The 15313-nt window shown below is 59.9% G+C and overlaps 1 protein-coding gene across 2 annotated transcripts; it reads right to left on the bottom strand.

Moving 5' to 3' along the window:
• Positions 1-5602: 5602 nt before the first annotated feature.
• On the bottom strand, positions 5603-14579 carry ALKBH1 (alkB homolog 1, histone H2A dioxygenase). Of its 2 annotated transcripts, none has more exons than XM_069949451.1 (6): positions 14373-14579; positions 9345-9453; positions 9043-9205; positions 8876-8966; positions 7541-7734; positions 5603-7421 (listed from the first exon to the last, which is right to left on the bottom strand). In XM_069949451.1, the coding sequence occupies exons 1-6, from the start codon at positions 14493-14495 to the stop codon at positions 6989-6991; spliced, it is 1113 nt and encodes a 370-aa protein (XP_069805552.1). In that variant the 5' UTR covers positions 14496-14579; the 3' UTR covers positions 5603-6988. The 2 variants fall into 2 exon arrangements, with proteins under 2 accessions (XP_069805552.1, XP_069805553.1); XM_069949452.1 differs by having other exon boundaries at positions 9381-9453.
• Positions 14580-15313: the final 734 nt, after the last annotated feature.

Here is a 15313-nt window from a genome sequence, read left to right as displayed (position 1 = left end):
CCCCCCCCAGGATGCCCCTGGTATGGTAGTTACTCCCCCCCCAGAATGCCCCTAGTATGGTAGCTACCCCCCCCCCCCAGGATGCCCCTAGTATGGTAGTTACTTCCCCCCCCCCGGATGCCCCTAGTATGGTAGTTACTCCCCTCCCCCCAGAATGCCCCTAGTATGGTAGTTACTTACCCCCCCCAGGATGCCCCTAGTATGGTAGCTATCCCCCCCAGGATGCCCCTAGTATGGTAGTTACTTACCCCCCCCAGGATGCCCCTAGTATGGTAGCTATCCCCCCCCCCAGGAAGCCACTAGGGGACCCCCAAATAAATGCCCCTGGTATGTGCTAAGTAAAAAAAAAAAAAACAGCCCTCTTACCTGTCCTCCATTCCAACGCTGGAATATCTCTTCATTTTCTTGCAGTCCCTGGCGGAGCGTGCACATCTTCTCCTGCAGGCTGTGCGCAATGCAATGAAGTCATCGCGTGGCCCGCAGGAGATGTGCGCTGCTCTGCCACACAGGAGAGCCACTGCCTGCTTCTCCTGGATGTGGCTGAACCCGTCCTCCTCCAGAAGAAACCTACTCTAATGCTTCAGAAGGAGGACGGGTTCAGCCACATCCAGGAGAAGTAGGTGAGGGAGCTCTGATCTCCAGGGCTCTCCTGTGTGGCAGAGCGGAGCACATCTTCTCCTGCGGGCCGGGCGATGACGTCATTTCATCTCACGCAGCCTGCAGGAGATCTGCACGCTCCGTTGCTGTAAATCACTACAGATCCACCAGCCTGAACTCGGAACCCTGCTTCCGCGTTCAGGCTGGTGGGGGCCCCCAAGTGGTGGAGGCAACGGGCACGTGCCCCGGGTGCCCTTCTTTTTATCTGGCCCTGACTGTGGTAGGGATAGGTAACTACTGTGGTAGGGATAGGTAACTACTGTGGTAGGGATAGGTAACTACTGGGGTAGGGATAGGTAACTACTGTGGTAGGGATAGGTAACTACTGGGGTAGGCATTGGTAACCACTGGAGTAGAGATAGGTAACCACTGGGGTAGGGATAGGTAACCACTGGGGTAGGGATAGGTAACTACTGGGGTAGGGATAGGTAACTACTGGGGTAGGGATAGGTAACTACTGGGGTAGGGATAGGTAACTACTGGGGTAGGGATAGGTAACTACTGGGGTAGGGATAGGTAACTACTGGGGTAGGGATAGGTAACTACTGAGATAGGGATAGGTAACTACTGGGGTAGGGATAGGTAACTACTGGGGTAGGGATAGGTAACTACTGGGGTAGGGATAGGTAACTACTGGGGTAGGGATAGGTAACTACTGGGGTAGGAATGAGTGTGTGTTTCAGTTGTCACCGTTTTATATTTGTAAAAATCAAATCCATCATTTTTTTTTTGTAATTGAATGTTTTACTGGTATGTGATCCAAAACAGCTGTCACCAAATCCTAGACCCCCCATGGACTGAAATCCATGTCTCCATTCTCATTCCCAAGCCCTGGCTCTGAATGGGAGCATGAATTGGGGGTCACCAAAAACCTCCTCCTCCCGGATGTGCTGACAGTACTGGACTTCCCTCAACGTCTCAGCTGGATTGTAAACATGGATAAGTCCGATCTTCTTCCCTCCACTCAGAAATGTTTTCTAGAGTTTCTAATTGATTCCACCCAAGGTAAATTGTTCCTTTAAGGCAGGTATCTGCTCAACCATTTGAACATTAAAGGAAGTGGATCCAACGTTCCTCCTGCATTTTTTTTTAAAGAGAGAAATAAAGTATACATACCAAATAAGTGTCGCCCCCGTCCTCTTCTCCCAGGTGCCCTCTTGGCTCGGGTCTTCTTCCTCTTCAACAGCAGTGAATGGGAGAGGAAAAGGCTGCTGGTGCACTTGTTCACCAGCAGCCTTTTCATTGGCTGAAGCGCATCACATGGCTTTTAGCTTGCTCAGGCCCAAGGTTGCGCATCGGCAGCCTTTTCTCTTCCATTCACTGCTCCACAACCTGGAAGATTTGAGGATGGTGGCTGGTGATGTCAGGGACACGGCCGGCGGGAGATTCAAGCAGCGATGGTCACCAGAGGGGTGGTCAGCATATAAGCTGTGCTTGTGGGGTTTTTTTTGGTCCACCGGAGTTCTCCTTTAAGATTGCTTTTTGTTGGCAGTAACATCAGCCAGAAGGGGGAGCACACAAGCCCCTTGTTCTGCAGATCCTCTCGTCACCTTCTTTACGGATAAGGTCTTCTCGAGACTCCTGCCATCGTTTATTCCTTCTCTACCAGAATTCGCCTCCAAACCCCCTGTCGGGGAACAGTTGGATTTTTCAACATCAATCTAGTCAAAAACCTGAAGCTTTATTTGTATAGGAAGGAGAAGAATCTTCTACTCTTATTCCAGGGCGGCAATAGTGGCAAAGAGGTGATGTTCCCCGAGTCCTATTGGCAGCACAAGACTCGCTCCCCAGGATTTTGTAATGTTTGTGATAAAGACTCAGGGTGCTTATGGGACCTACTGATAGGACTCAGGGTGCTTATGGGACCTACTGATAGGACTCAGGGTGCTTATGGGACCTACTGATAGGACTCAGGGTGCTTATGGGACCTACTGATAGGACTCAGGGTGCTTATGGGACCTACTGATAGGACTCAGGGTGCTTATGGGACCTACTGATAGGACTCAGGGTGCTTATGGGACCTACTGATAGGACTCAGGGTGCTTATGGGACCTACTGATAGGACTCAGGGTGCTTAAGAGACCTACTGATAGGACTCAGGGTGCTTATGGGACCTACTGATAGGACTCAGGGTGCTTATGGGACCTACTGATAGGACTCAGGGTGCTTATGGGACCTACTGATAGGACTCAGGGTGCTTATGGGACCTACTGATAGGACTCAGGGTGCTTATGGGACCTACTGATAGGACTCAGGGTGCTTATGGGACCTACTGATAGGACTCAGGGTGCTTATGGGACCTACTGATAGGACTCAGGGTGCTTATGGGACCTACTGATAGGACTCAGGGTGCTTATGGGACCTACTGATAGGACTCAGGGTGCTTATGGGACCTACTGATAGGACTCAGGATGCTTATGGGACCTACTGATAGGACTCAGGGTGCTTATGGGACCTACTGATAGGACTCAGGGTGCTTATGGGACCTACTGATAGGACTCAGGGTGCTTATGGGAAACACTCTGATAGGACTCAGGATATCAAACTGTAAAGTTATATAGGAGACACAGACTGAATGATGGGAGTGGTTAGATTCTGTGGACAGGAGTGTTGGGCCTCAGGCCGGGGGGCACAGGTCACTATCATTGTTTTGCACACGCTCAGTGCCAGCTGTGACTACTGCCGATATCTTATCTGCCTTCTCCATTACAGGAGAACAGAGACTGGTGGAGTCAGTGCAACCATAGTCCACCTCCTCAGCACTGCTCCACGCCTCACCGCAGGCCGTGTGTACATGCAGCCATCATCTGCTCATGTAAGTGCAGCAAAGAGCAAGAAATCGGTAATCAACATCTTCTCGAATCAAAACTCACTGATAATTTGCAGATCGCTTGATCTGAACACTTCGCAGATTCACCCTTAAGCCATCGTAAAAACGATTTTTTCAACGTCTCTCTTCATCTAAATGAGCGTAATAAGAAAACCGTTCCTTTAAAATCATTAAATGATCGAATGAGCGGTTTATCACCATTAGAGAGTCATACATGTAATATCCTGCCCCCTTGTGGTCTCCTCTAGTAACCCCCTCCAATACTGCCCCCTGTGGTCTCCACCAGTATCTGTGCCCCCTCCAATACTGCCCCCCTGTGGTCTCCACCAGTATCTGTGCCCCCTCCAATACTGCCCCCCTGTGGTCTCCACCAGTATCTGTGCCCCCTCCAATACTGCCCCCCTGTGGTCTCCACCAGTATCTGTGCCCCCTCCAATACTGCCCCCTGTAGTCTCCACCAGTATCTGTGCCCCCTCCAATACTGCCCCCTGTGGTCTCCACCAGTATCTGTGCCCCCTCCAATACTGCCCCCCTGTGGTCTCCACCAGTATCTGTGCCCCCTCCAATACTGTCCCCTGTGGTCTCCACCAGTATCTGTGCCCCCTCCAATACTGTCCCCTGTGGTCTCCACCAGTATCTGTGCCCCCTCCAATACTGCCCCCTGTGGTCTCCTCTAGTATCTGTGCCCCCTCCAATACTGCCCCCTGTGGTCTCCACCAGTATCTGTGCCCCCTCCAATACTGCCCCCTGTGGTCTCCTCTAGTATCTGTGCCCCCTCCAATACTGCCCCCTGTGGTCTCCACCAGTATCTGTGCCCCCTCCAATACTGCCCCCTGTGGTCTCCTCTAGTATCTGTGCCCCCTCCAATACTGCCCCCTGTGGTCTCCACCAGTATCTGTGCCCCCTCCAATACTGTCCCCTGTGGTCTCCACCAGTATCTGTGCCCCCTCCAATACTGCCCCCCTGTGGTCTCCACCAGTATCTGTGCCCCCTCCAATACTGCCCCCTGTGGTCTCCTCTAGTATCTGTGCCCCCTCCAATACTGCCCCCTGTGGTCTCCTCTAGTATCTGTGCCCCCTCCAATACTGCCCCCTGTGGTCTCCTCTAGTATCTGTGCCCCCTCCAATACTGCCCCCTGTGGTCTCCTCTAGTATCTGTGCCCCCTCCAATACTGCCCCCTGTGGTCTCCTCTAGTATCTGTGCCCCCTCCAATACTGCCCCCCTGTGGTCTCCACCAGTATCTGTGCCCCCTCCAATACTGTCCCCTGTGGTCTCCACCAGTATCTGTGCCCCCTCCAATACTGCCCCCTGTGGTCTCCTCTAGTATCTGTGCCCCCTCCAATACTGCCCCCTGTGGTCTCCACCAGTATCTGTGCCCCCTCCAATACTGTCCCCTGTGGTCTCCACCAGTATCTGTGCCCCCTCCAATACTGCCCCCTGTGGTCTCCACCAGTATCTGTGCCCCCTCCAATACTGCCCCCTGTGGTCTCCACCAGTATCTGTGCCCCCTCCAATACTGTCCCCTGTGGTCTCCACCAGTATCTGTGCCCCCTCCAATACTGCCGCCCTGTGGTCTCCACCAGTATCTGTGCCCCCTCCAATACTGCCCCCTGTGGTCTCCTCTAGTATCTGTGCCCCCTCCAATACTGTCCCCTGTGGTCTCCACCAGTATCTGTGCCCCCTCCAATACTGCCCCCCTGTGGTCTCCACCAGTATCTGTGCCCCCTCCAATACTGCCCCCTGTGGTCTCCTCTAGTATCTGTGCCCCCTCCAATACTGCCCCCTGTGGTCTCCACCAGTATCTGTGCCCCCTGTGGTCTCCACCAGTATCTGTGCCCCCTCCAATACTGCCCCCTGTGGTCTCCACCAGTATCTGTGCCCCCTCCAATACTGCCCCCTGTGGTCTCCTCTAGTATCTGTGCCCCCTCCAATACTGCCCCCTGTGGTCTCCACCAGTATCTGTGCCCCCTCCAATACTGCCCCCTGTGGTCTCCACCAGTATCTGTGCCCCCTCCAATACTGCCCCCTGTGGTCTCCACCAGTATCTGTGCCCCCTCCAATACTGCCCCCTGTGGTCTCCACCAGTATCTGTGCCCCCTCCAATACTGCCCCCTGTGGTGGTGTGATGTGTTTCAGGTTAGTTGAGGCCGCTGACATTCCCTGCAGTCATGTGACAGGTCGGTGGTCTCATCCAGAGGAGCACCGTGTACCATGAGCAGATACAATTTATTCTGTCACAGGAAACACAAAGACTGTGCAGAAGTAGCCTCCTCATGGCTGCAGCACCCTCCACCGTCACCCCTCATCTTCATTCTGTGGGAAGACAACATCTCCCAGCACACCCTGACAGCCGTGCATGGCGGTAGCTGGAGTCATGGGATGGTCATGTACAGTGCTTTCTCCTGGTGATCTTCTGCACATTCAGCTCTGCTTCATCGGCATCCATAATGGTGGAAAGAGCCAGAGAGCAAGGAGGCAGCGGTTAATAAATATAAATTGCGCCCCCCCCCCCCCATCAGTCCTGCTCCGCGGTTCTCACTCGTTTCACAAGTCCTTGCTCTTTGGTCTCATTGTTCTCTGTGTGATAACTGTGGCCCCATGTGGCTTCCTGGGTCTCATTGTTCTCTGTGTGATAACTGTGGCCCCATGTGGCCTCCTGGGTCTCATTGTTCTCTGTGATAACCGTGGCCCTGCGTGGCCTCCTGGGTCTCATTGTTCTCTGTGTGATAGCTGTGGCCCCATGTGGCCTCCTGGGTCTCATTGTTCTCTGTGTGATAACTGTGGCCCCATGTGGCCTCCTGGGTCTCATTGTTCTCTGTGTGATAACTGTGGCCCCATGTGGCCTCCTGGGTCTCATTGTTCTCTGTGTGATAACTGTGGCCTCATGTGGCTTCCTGGGTCTCATTGTTCTCTGTGTGATAACTGTGGCCCCATGTGGCCTCCTGGGTCTCATTGTTCTCTGTGATAACCGTGGCCCTGCGTGGCCTCCTGGGGTCTCATTGTTCTCTGTGATAACCGTGGCCCTGCGTGGCCTCCTGGGGTCTCATTGTTCTCTGTGATAACCATGGCCCTGCATGGCCTCCTGTGTCTCATTGTTCTGTGATAACCGTGGCCATGCGTGGCCTCCTGGGTCTCATTGTTCTCTGTGATAACTGTGGCCCTGCGTGGCCTCCTGGGGTCTCATTGTTCTCTGTGATAACCGTGGCCCTGCGTGGCCTCCTGGGGTCTCATTGTTCTCTGTGATAACCGTGGCCCTGCATGGCCTCCTGTGTCTCATTGTTCTGTGATAACCGTGGCCATGCGTGGCCTCCTGGGTCTCATTGTTCTCTGTGATAACTGTGGCTCTGCGTGGCCTCCTGGGGTCTCATTGTTCTCTGTGATAACTGTGGCCCTGCGTGGCCTCCTGGGGTCTCATTGTTCTCTGTGATAACCGTGGCCCTGTGTGGCCTCCTGGGTCTCATTGTTCTGTGATAACCGTGGCCATGCGTGGCCTCCTGGGTCTCATTGTTCTCTGTGATAACCGTGGGCCTGCGTGGCCTCCTGGGTCTCATTGTTCTCTGTGTGATAGCCGTGACCCCGCATAGCCGCCTCATGCTGCGTGTCTGCGTCCTCCTCAGGAAAGCTGCCGCCCTCCGCCAGAACCCGCCGCACAGTCATGTTGATGCGGGAGGACTGCAGATAGGCCTGGCACACCTCCCAGTCAGCGGCCGCGCAGGGCTCTATTAGGGCGTTGGGGCCATCATTGGAGGGAGGTACAGAGAGGCAGGGTGGCAGGACACCACCTCCAGGATAGTGCAGGATCCGAGGCACCGCATGGTACAGCAGACGGCTGGCACCAGACATCACCATAATGTCCCCGCTGTGCATCAGCATGGGGGTGGGGGCCACATCTCTGCTGAGACCCCCGAGCAGGAAGATGCTGGACTGTCCAAAGCTGCAAGGACAAGAAGCAAAGGAAAACAATCAACAATGGAAACGTGTGGAGCCCGATACCAGTCATGTGACCTGAACGGCATCTCCACAACGTGTGAGGGTGGGGGTCAGCACTGTTACCTGAAGGACAGGAGGGGGCTGCCGTGGTCCAGCTCGGACTCATCCACATGGATACCCAGCGAGGAGTCCATGTGGTAATAGTTCAGGATCCCGGCCTCCGCTCTGAAGTTGGGGAAACCACAGGCAAGAGACACGCAACGTGACAGCTCCGCCAGATCCACAGGGAACGGGCTCTGATGCTCCCGGTAGTATTTCTATAGGGAAGGAGGGTAGAATGAGACGTGCAGCTTCCCCCATCACTCGCTGTGTCAGTAACACGGGGGTGCTCTCCCTATAACACAGATGAACCCACCACCACACGCCTCGGGCCCCCCATCACACGCACGACGGGGCCCCCCCATCACACGCACGACGGGGCCCCCCCCATCACACGCACGACGGGGCCCCCCCCATCACACGCACGACGGGGCCCCCCCATCACACGCACGACGGGGCCCCCCCATCACACGCACGACGGGGCCCCCCCCCATCACACGCACGACGGGGCCCCCCCCATCACACGCACGACGGGGCCCCCCCCATCACCATCACACGCACGACGGGGCCCCCCCCATCACCATCACACGCACGACGGGGCCCCCCCCATCACACGCACGACGGGGCCCCCCATCACACGCACGACGGGGCCCCCCCCATCACACGCACGACGGGGCCCCCCCATCACACGCACGACGGGGCCCCCCCATCACACGCACGACGGGGCCCCCCCATCACACGCACGACGGGGCCCCCCCATCACACGCACGACGGGGCCCCCCCCATCACACGCACGACGGGGCCCCCCCATCACACGCACGACGGGGCCCCCCCATCACACGCACGACGGGGCCCCCCCCATCACACGCACGACGGGGCCCCCCCATCACACGCACGACGGGGCCCCCCCATCACACGCACGACGGGGCCCCCCCATCACACGCACGACGGGGCCCCCCCATCACACGCACGACGGGGCCCCCCCATCACACGCACGACGGGGCCCCCCCATCACACGCACGACGGGGCCCCCCCATCACACGCACGACGGGGCCCCCCCATCACACGCACGACGGGGCCCCCCCATCACCATCACACGCACGACGGGGCCCCCCCATCACCATCACACGCACGACGGGGCCCCCCCATCACCATCACACGCACGACGGGGCCCCCCCCATCACCATCACACGCACGACGGGGCCCCCCCCATCACCATCACACGCACGACGGGGCCCCCCATCACCATCACACGCACGACAGGGCCCCCCATCACCATCACACGCACGGCGGGGCCCCCCCCATCACCATCATATGCACGACGGGGCCCCCCATTACACGCACGACGGGGCCCCTCACCTTGGTGTCCCAGTTATAATGGAAGCCGAGTGTCACCCAGCGAAGCTTCTCTAGCAATGTCTTCTCGCTGCGTCTCCGGGGCGATTTTTTCCTGTTAGGAAACATTGGGCGGAGTCAGTCTGAACATTAACCAATGAGGTGTGTGCATGGAAAGGGGAGTTTCTCACCGAAGCTGGGCGTGGCTGTGGTCCCACAGGTCCCGCCCACTCTCCAGGCTCATGTGCAGGTCCAGGTTGCACACATTGGGTTTCCGTGGATACAGCTTCAGGCACTGGCGCACCCAGCGATGCTGCCAACCAGGCAGGAAGGGGTTAACAATGAAGAGGAAACCTGGAGGGAAGTCACAGCATCAACCACCTAAGAATCCCCGCCCCTTCCACTGGCTCCACCCACATAATAGGTGTATTACTCTGTACAGATAGTGGGCATAGACAGTGAGGGGTCAGCGGTCACCACCACCCAGTCTTACCTGGATATCCTTCCACATGATATGCCGACCACTCACCAAGAGGCTGCAAACCCACCCGACCCGCGTCCTGATCAGAGACCGCATTGACCCTCAGCTCAGCCGACCGCAGCTACCAAGAGAACAAGACCACCTGACATCACTGGAGGGCGGGGACAAGGGTCACAAGGGGAAGAAAGGCGGGAAGGGAATGGGAGCCATGCAGGTGAAGGGGGAGGAGCGAGGGCGACACGGGGAGGGAGGAGCGAGGGCGACACGGGGAGAGAAGAGAGGGTGGGGGGGGAGAAGAGAGGGGGGAGAAGAGAGGGGGGGGGAGAGAAGAGGGGGGGGAGGAGAAGAGAGGGGGGGGGGAGGGCGACACGGGGAGAGAAGAGAGGGGGGGGAGAGGGTGACACGGGGAGCGAACCGGGGGGGGGGGGGGGGAGGGTGACATGGGGAGCGAAGCGGGGAGAGAGGGTGACACGGGGAGAGAAGGGGGGAGAGGGGGGAGAGAGGGTGACACGGGGAGAGAAGGGGGGAGAGGGGGGGGAGAGGGTGACACGGGGAGAGAAGGGGGGAGAGGGTGACACGGGGAGAGAAGGGGGGAGAAGGGGGGGAGAGGGTGACACGGGGAGAGAAGGGGGGGAGAGGGTGACACAGGGAGAGAAGGGGGGGAGAGGGTGACACGGGGAGAGAAGGGGGGAGAAGGGGGGGAGAGGGTGACACGGGGAGAGAAGGGGGGGAGAGGGTGACACGGGGAGAGAAGGGGGGGAGAGGGTGACACGGGGAGAGAAGGGGGGAGAGGGTGACACGGGGAGAGAGGGGGGAGAGGGTGACACGGGAGAGAGGGGGGAGAGGGTGACACGGGGAGAGAGGGGGGGAGAGGGTGACACGGGGAGAGAGGGGGGAGAGGGTGACACGGGGAGAGAGGGGGGAGAGGGTGACACGGGGAGAGAGGGGGGAGAGGGTGACACGGGAGAGAGGGGGGAGAGGGAGAGAGGGGGGAGAGGGAGAGAGGGGGGGAGAGGGTGACACGGGAGAGAGGGGGGGAGAGGGTGACACGGGAGAGAGGGGGGGGAGAGGGTGACACGGGAGAGAGAGGGGGGAGAGGGTGACACGGGAGAGAGGGGGGGAGAGGGTGACACGGGAGAGAGGGGGGGAGAGGGTGACACGGGAGAGAGGGGGGAGAGGGTGACACGGGGGAGAAGGGGGGGGAGAGGGTGACACGGGAGAGAGGGGGGAGAGGGGGGGGGAGAGGGTGACACGGGAGAGAAGGGGGGGAGAGGGTGACACGGGAGAGAAGGGGGGGAGAGGGTGACACGGGAGAGAAGGGGGGGGAGAGGGTGACACGGGGGAGAAGGGGGGGGAGAGGGTGACACAGGGAGAGAAGGGGGGGGGGAGAGGGTGACACAGGGAGAGAAGGGGGGGAGAGGGTGACACGGGAGAGAGGGGGGAGAGAGGGTGACACGGGAGAGAAGGGGGGGAGAGGGTGACACGGGAGAGAAGGGGGGGAGAGGGTGACACGGGAGAGAAGGGGGGGAGAGGGTGACACGGGAGAGAGGGGGAAGAGGGTGACACGGGAGAGAAGGGGGAAGAGGGTGACACGGGAGAGAAGGGGGGGAGGGTGACACGGGAAGAGAAGAGGGGGGGGGAAGGGTGATACGGGGAGAGAAGAGGGGGGGAGAGGGTAACACGGGAGAGAGGGGGGAGAGGGTGACACGGGAGAGAAGGGGGGGGAGGGTGACACGGGAGAGAAGGGGGAAGAGGGTGACACGGGAGAGAAGGGGGAAGAGGGTGACACGGGAGAGAAGGGGGGGAAGGGTGACACGGAAGAGAAGGGGGGGAGAGGGTGACACGGGAAGAGAAGAGGGGGGGAGAAGGGTGATACGGGGAGAGAAGAGGGGGGAGAGGGTAACACGGGAGAGAAGGGGGGGGAGGGTGACACGGGGAGAGAAGAGGGGGGGGGAGAGGGTGACACGGGAGAGAAGGGGGGGGGAGAGGGTGACACGGGAGAGAAGGGGGGGGAGAGGGTGACACGGGAGAGAAGGGGGGGGGAGAGGGTGACACGGGGAGAGAAGAGGGGGGGAGAGGGTGACACGGGAAAGAGAAGAGGGGGGGGAGAGGGTGACACTGGAAAGAGAAGAGGGGGGGAGAGGGTGACACGGAAAAGAGAAGAGGGGGGGAGAGGGTGACACTGGAAAGAGAAGAGGGGGGGAGAGGGTGACACGGGAAAGAGAAGAGGGGGGGAGAGGGTGACACGGGAGAGAAGGGGGAGAGGGTGACACGGGAGGAGAGAAGGGGGGGAGAGGGTGACACGGGAGAGAAGGGGGGGAGGGTGACACGGGAGAGAAGGGGGGGGAGAGGGTGACACGGGAGAGAAGGGGGGGGAGAGGGTGACACGGGAGAGAAGGGGGGGAGAGGGTGACACGGGAGAGAAGGGGGGAGAGGGTGACACGGGAGAGAAGGGGGGGAGAGGGTGACACGGGAGAGAAGGGGGGGAGAGGGTGACACGGGATTGAAGGGGGGGAGAGGGTGGACACGGGAGAGAAGGGGGGAGAGGGTGACACGGGAGAGAAGGGGGGGAGGGTGACACGGGAGAGAAGGGGGGGAGGGTGACACGGGAGAGAAGGGGGGAGAGGGTGACACGGGAGAGAAGGGGGAAGAGGGTGACACGGGAGAGAAGGGGGGGAGGGTGACACGGGAGAGAAGGGGGGGAGGGTGACACGGGAGAGAAGGGGGGGAGGGTGACACGGGAAGAGAAGAGGGGGGGGAGAAGGGTGATACGGGGAGAGAAGAGGGGGGGAGAGGGTAACACGGGAGAGAAGGGGGGGGGGGGTGACACGGGGAGAGAAGAGGGGGGAGAGGGTGACACGGGAGAGAAGGGGGAAGAGGGTGACACGGGAGAGAAGGGGGGGGGAGGGTGACACGGGAGAGAAGGGGGGGGAGGGTGACACGGGAGAGAAGGGGGGGAGAGGGTGACACGGGAAGAGAAGAGGGGGGAGAAGGGTGATACGGGGAGAGAAGAGGGGGGGAGAGGGTAACACGGGGAGAGAAGAGGGGGGGAGAGGGTAACACGGGAGAGAAGGGGGGGAGGGTGACACGGGGAGAGAAGAGGGGGGGGGAGAGCGTGACACGGGAGAGAAGGGGGGGGGAGAGGGTGACACGGGGAGAGAAGAGGGGGGGAGAGGGTGACACTGGAAAGAGAAGGGGGGGAGAGGGTGACACGGGAAAGAGAAGAGGGGGGGAGAGGGTGACACGGGAAAGAGAAGAGGGGGGGGAGAGGGTGACACGGGAAAGAGAAGAGGGGGGGAGAGGGTGACACGGGAGAGAAGGGGGGGGAGGGTGACACGGGAGAGAAGGGGGGAGAGGGTGACACGGGAGAGAAGGGGGGAGAGGGTGACACGGGAGAGAAGGGGGGGAGAGGGTGACACGGGAGAGAAGGGGGGAGAGGGTGACACGGGAGAGAAGGGGGGGAGAGGGTGACACGGGAGAGAAGGGGGGGAGAGGGTGACACGGGATTGAAGGGGGGGAGAGGGTGACACGGGAGAGAAGGGGGGAGAGGGTGACACGGGAGAGAAGGGGGGAGAGGGTGACACGGGGAGAGAAGGGGGGGAGGGTGACACGGGAGAGAAGGGGGGGAGGGTGACACGGGAGAGAAGGGGGGAGAGGGTGACACGGGAGAGAAGGGGGAAGAGGGTGACACGGGAGAGAAGGGGGGGGGGGGGGACACGGGAGAGAAGGGGGGGAGGGTGACACGGGAGAGAAGGGGGGGAGGGTGACACGGGAAGAGAAGAGGGGGGGGGGAAGGGTGATACGGGGAGAGAAGAGGGGGGGAGAGGGTAACACGGGAGAGAAGGGGGGGGAGGGTGACACGGGGAGAGAAGAGGGGGGAGAGGGTGACACGAGAGAGAAGGGGGAAGAGGGTGACACGGGAGAGAAGGGGGGGGAGGGTGACACGGGAGAGAAGGGGGGGGAGGGTGACACGGGGAGAAGGGGGGGAGAGGGTGACACGGGAAGAGAAGAGGGGGGGGGAGAAGGGTGATACGGGGAGAGAAGAGGGGGGGAGAGGGTAACACGGGGAGAGAAGAGGGGGGAGAGGGTAACACGGGAGAGAAGGGGGGGAGGGTGACACGGGGAGAGAAGAGGGGGGGGAGAGCGTGACACGGGAGAGAAGGGGGGGGGAGAGGGTGACACGGGGAGAGAAGAGGGGGGGAGAGGGTGACACGGGAAAGAGAAGGGGGGGGAGAGGGTGACACGGGAAAGAGAAGAGGGGGGGAGAGGGTGACACGGGAAAGAGAAGAGGGGGGGAGAGGGTGACACGGGAAAGAGAAGAGGGGGGAGAGGGTGACACGGGAGAGAAGGGGGGAGAGGGTGACACGGGAGAGAAGGGGGAGAGGGTGACACGGGAGAGAAGGGGGGAGAGGGTGACACGGGAGAGAAGGGGGGGAGAGGGTGACACGGGAGAGAAGGGGGGGGAGAGGGTGACACGGGAGAGAAGGGGGGGAGAGGGTGACACAGGGAGAGAGGGGGGAGAGGGTGACACAGGGAGAGAGGGGGGAGAGGGTGACACAGGTGAGAAGGGGGAGAGGGTGACACGGGAGAGAAGGGGGAGAGGGTGACACGGGAGAGAGGGGGGAGAGGGTGACACAGGTGAGAAGGGGGGGAGAGGGTGAGAAGGGGGGGAGAGGGTGACACGGGAAGAGAAGAGGGGGGGAGAGGGTAACACGGGAGAGAAGGGGGGGGGGGGGAGAGGGTGACACGGGGAGAGAAGAGGGGGGAGAGGGTAACACGGGAGAGAAGGGGGGGAGAGGGTGACACAGGGAGAGAAGAGGGGGGGAGAGGGTGACACGGGAGAGAAGAGGGGGAGAGAAGAGGGTGGGGAGAGCGTGATAGGGGGAGAGGGTGACACGGGAGAGAAGGGGGGAGAGAAGGGTGACATAGGGAGAGAAGAGGGGGGGAGAGGGTTAAACTGGGAGAGAAGAGGGGGGGGAGGGTGACACGGGGAGAGAAGAGGGGGGGGAAGGGTGACACAGGGAGAGAAGAATTACTGACCCTGGACTCTCCAGAGCGGAACTCTAAGACCCCGGACAGGTCGGCGGGCGGATTCTTTTTCCGGTACAGGCGGAATATCTTGCGGAACGCATCCTCTCCCTGCTCCAGAGCCGACGCCGACATGTTCACGCCGCGTACAGGGCGCCGCCATCTTGTCTCCACTTCCGTACGGCGTCACTAAGGTCGGAGGTCAGACACACAAGATGGCGGCGCCCTGAGTAAATGAGCGAGAACTGCGACAAGTGAGGCCATGTGACCCATCCCAGCCAATCACGTGGGCAACAGTGCTCCCAACCTATAACTTCTATCTTGTTCTAATAAAACACAGCGCCTCCAGCGGTCACCCCGGGGTTCAGCAGTATGGGAACTGGGATTATCAGCCACAACAGACTCGCACCAGACATGCTGAGAGTTGTAGTGCACGTCACAGATGGGAGTCAATAGTTCTGCAGAACAGAACAGCCATAGTAATGGATGAGGTGAAGATCATATACTGCTGCATGGAGCAGGTGGCAATAGACACAGGTGGAGGGAGCGGGCGCTGCCAGTAACAACAACCAGCAGATGGACCAGGTGCCGCTAGCAACAAGGAGAGGGGGTCTGGCTTGGGGGGCAGCAGGCGCTGCTGCCAACAACCAGCAGAGGGATCGGGCACTGCCAACAACAACCAGCAGAGGGATCGGGCACTGCCAACAACAACCAGCAGAGGGATCGGGCACTGCCAACAACAACAACCAGCAGAGGGATCGGGCACTGCCAACAACAACCAGCAGAGGGATCGGGCACTGCCAACAACAACCAGCAGAGGGATCGGGCACTGCCAACAACAACAACCAGCAGAGGGATCGGGCACTGCCAACAACAACCAGCAGAGTGGATCGGGCACTGCCAACAACAACCAGCAGAGGGATCGGGCACTGCCAACAACAACAACCAGCAGA

The sequence above is a fragment of the Dendropsophus ebraccatus genome, chromosome 13, assembly GCF_027789765.1.
Source record: "Dendropsophus ebraccatus isolate aDenEbr1 chromosome 13, aDenEbr1.pat, whole genome shotgun sequence".
NCBI classification, from domain to species: domain Eukaryota; kingdom Metazoa; phylum Chordata; class Amphibia; order Anura; family Hylidae; genus Dendropsophus; species Dendropsophus ebraccatus.
Note: the sequence above shows the minus strand (reverse complement) of the source record. Positions and strands in the feature narration are given on the sequence as shown.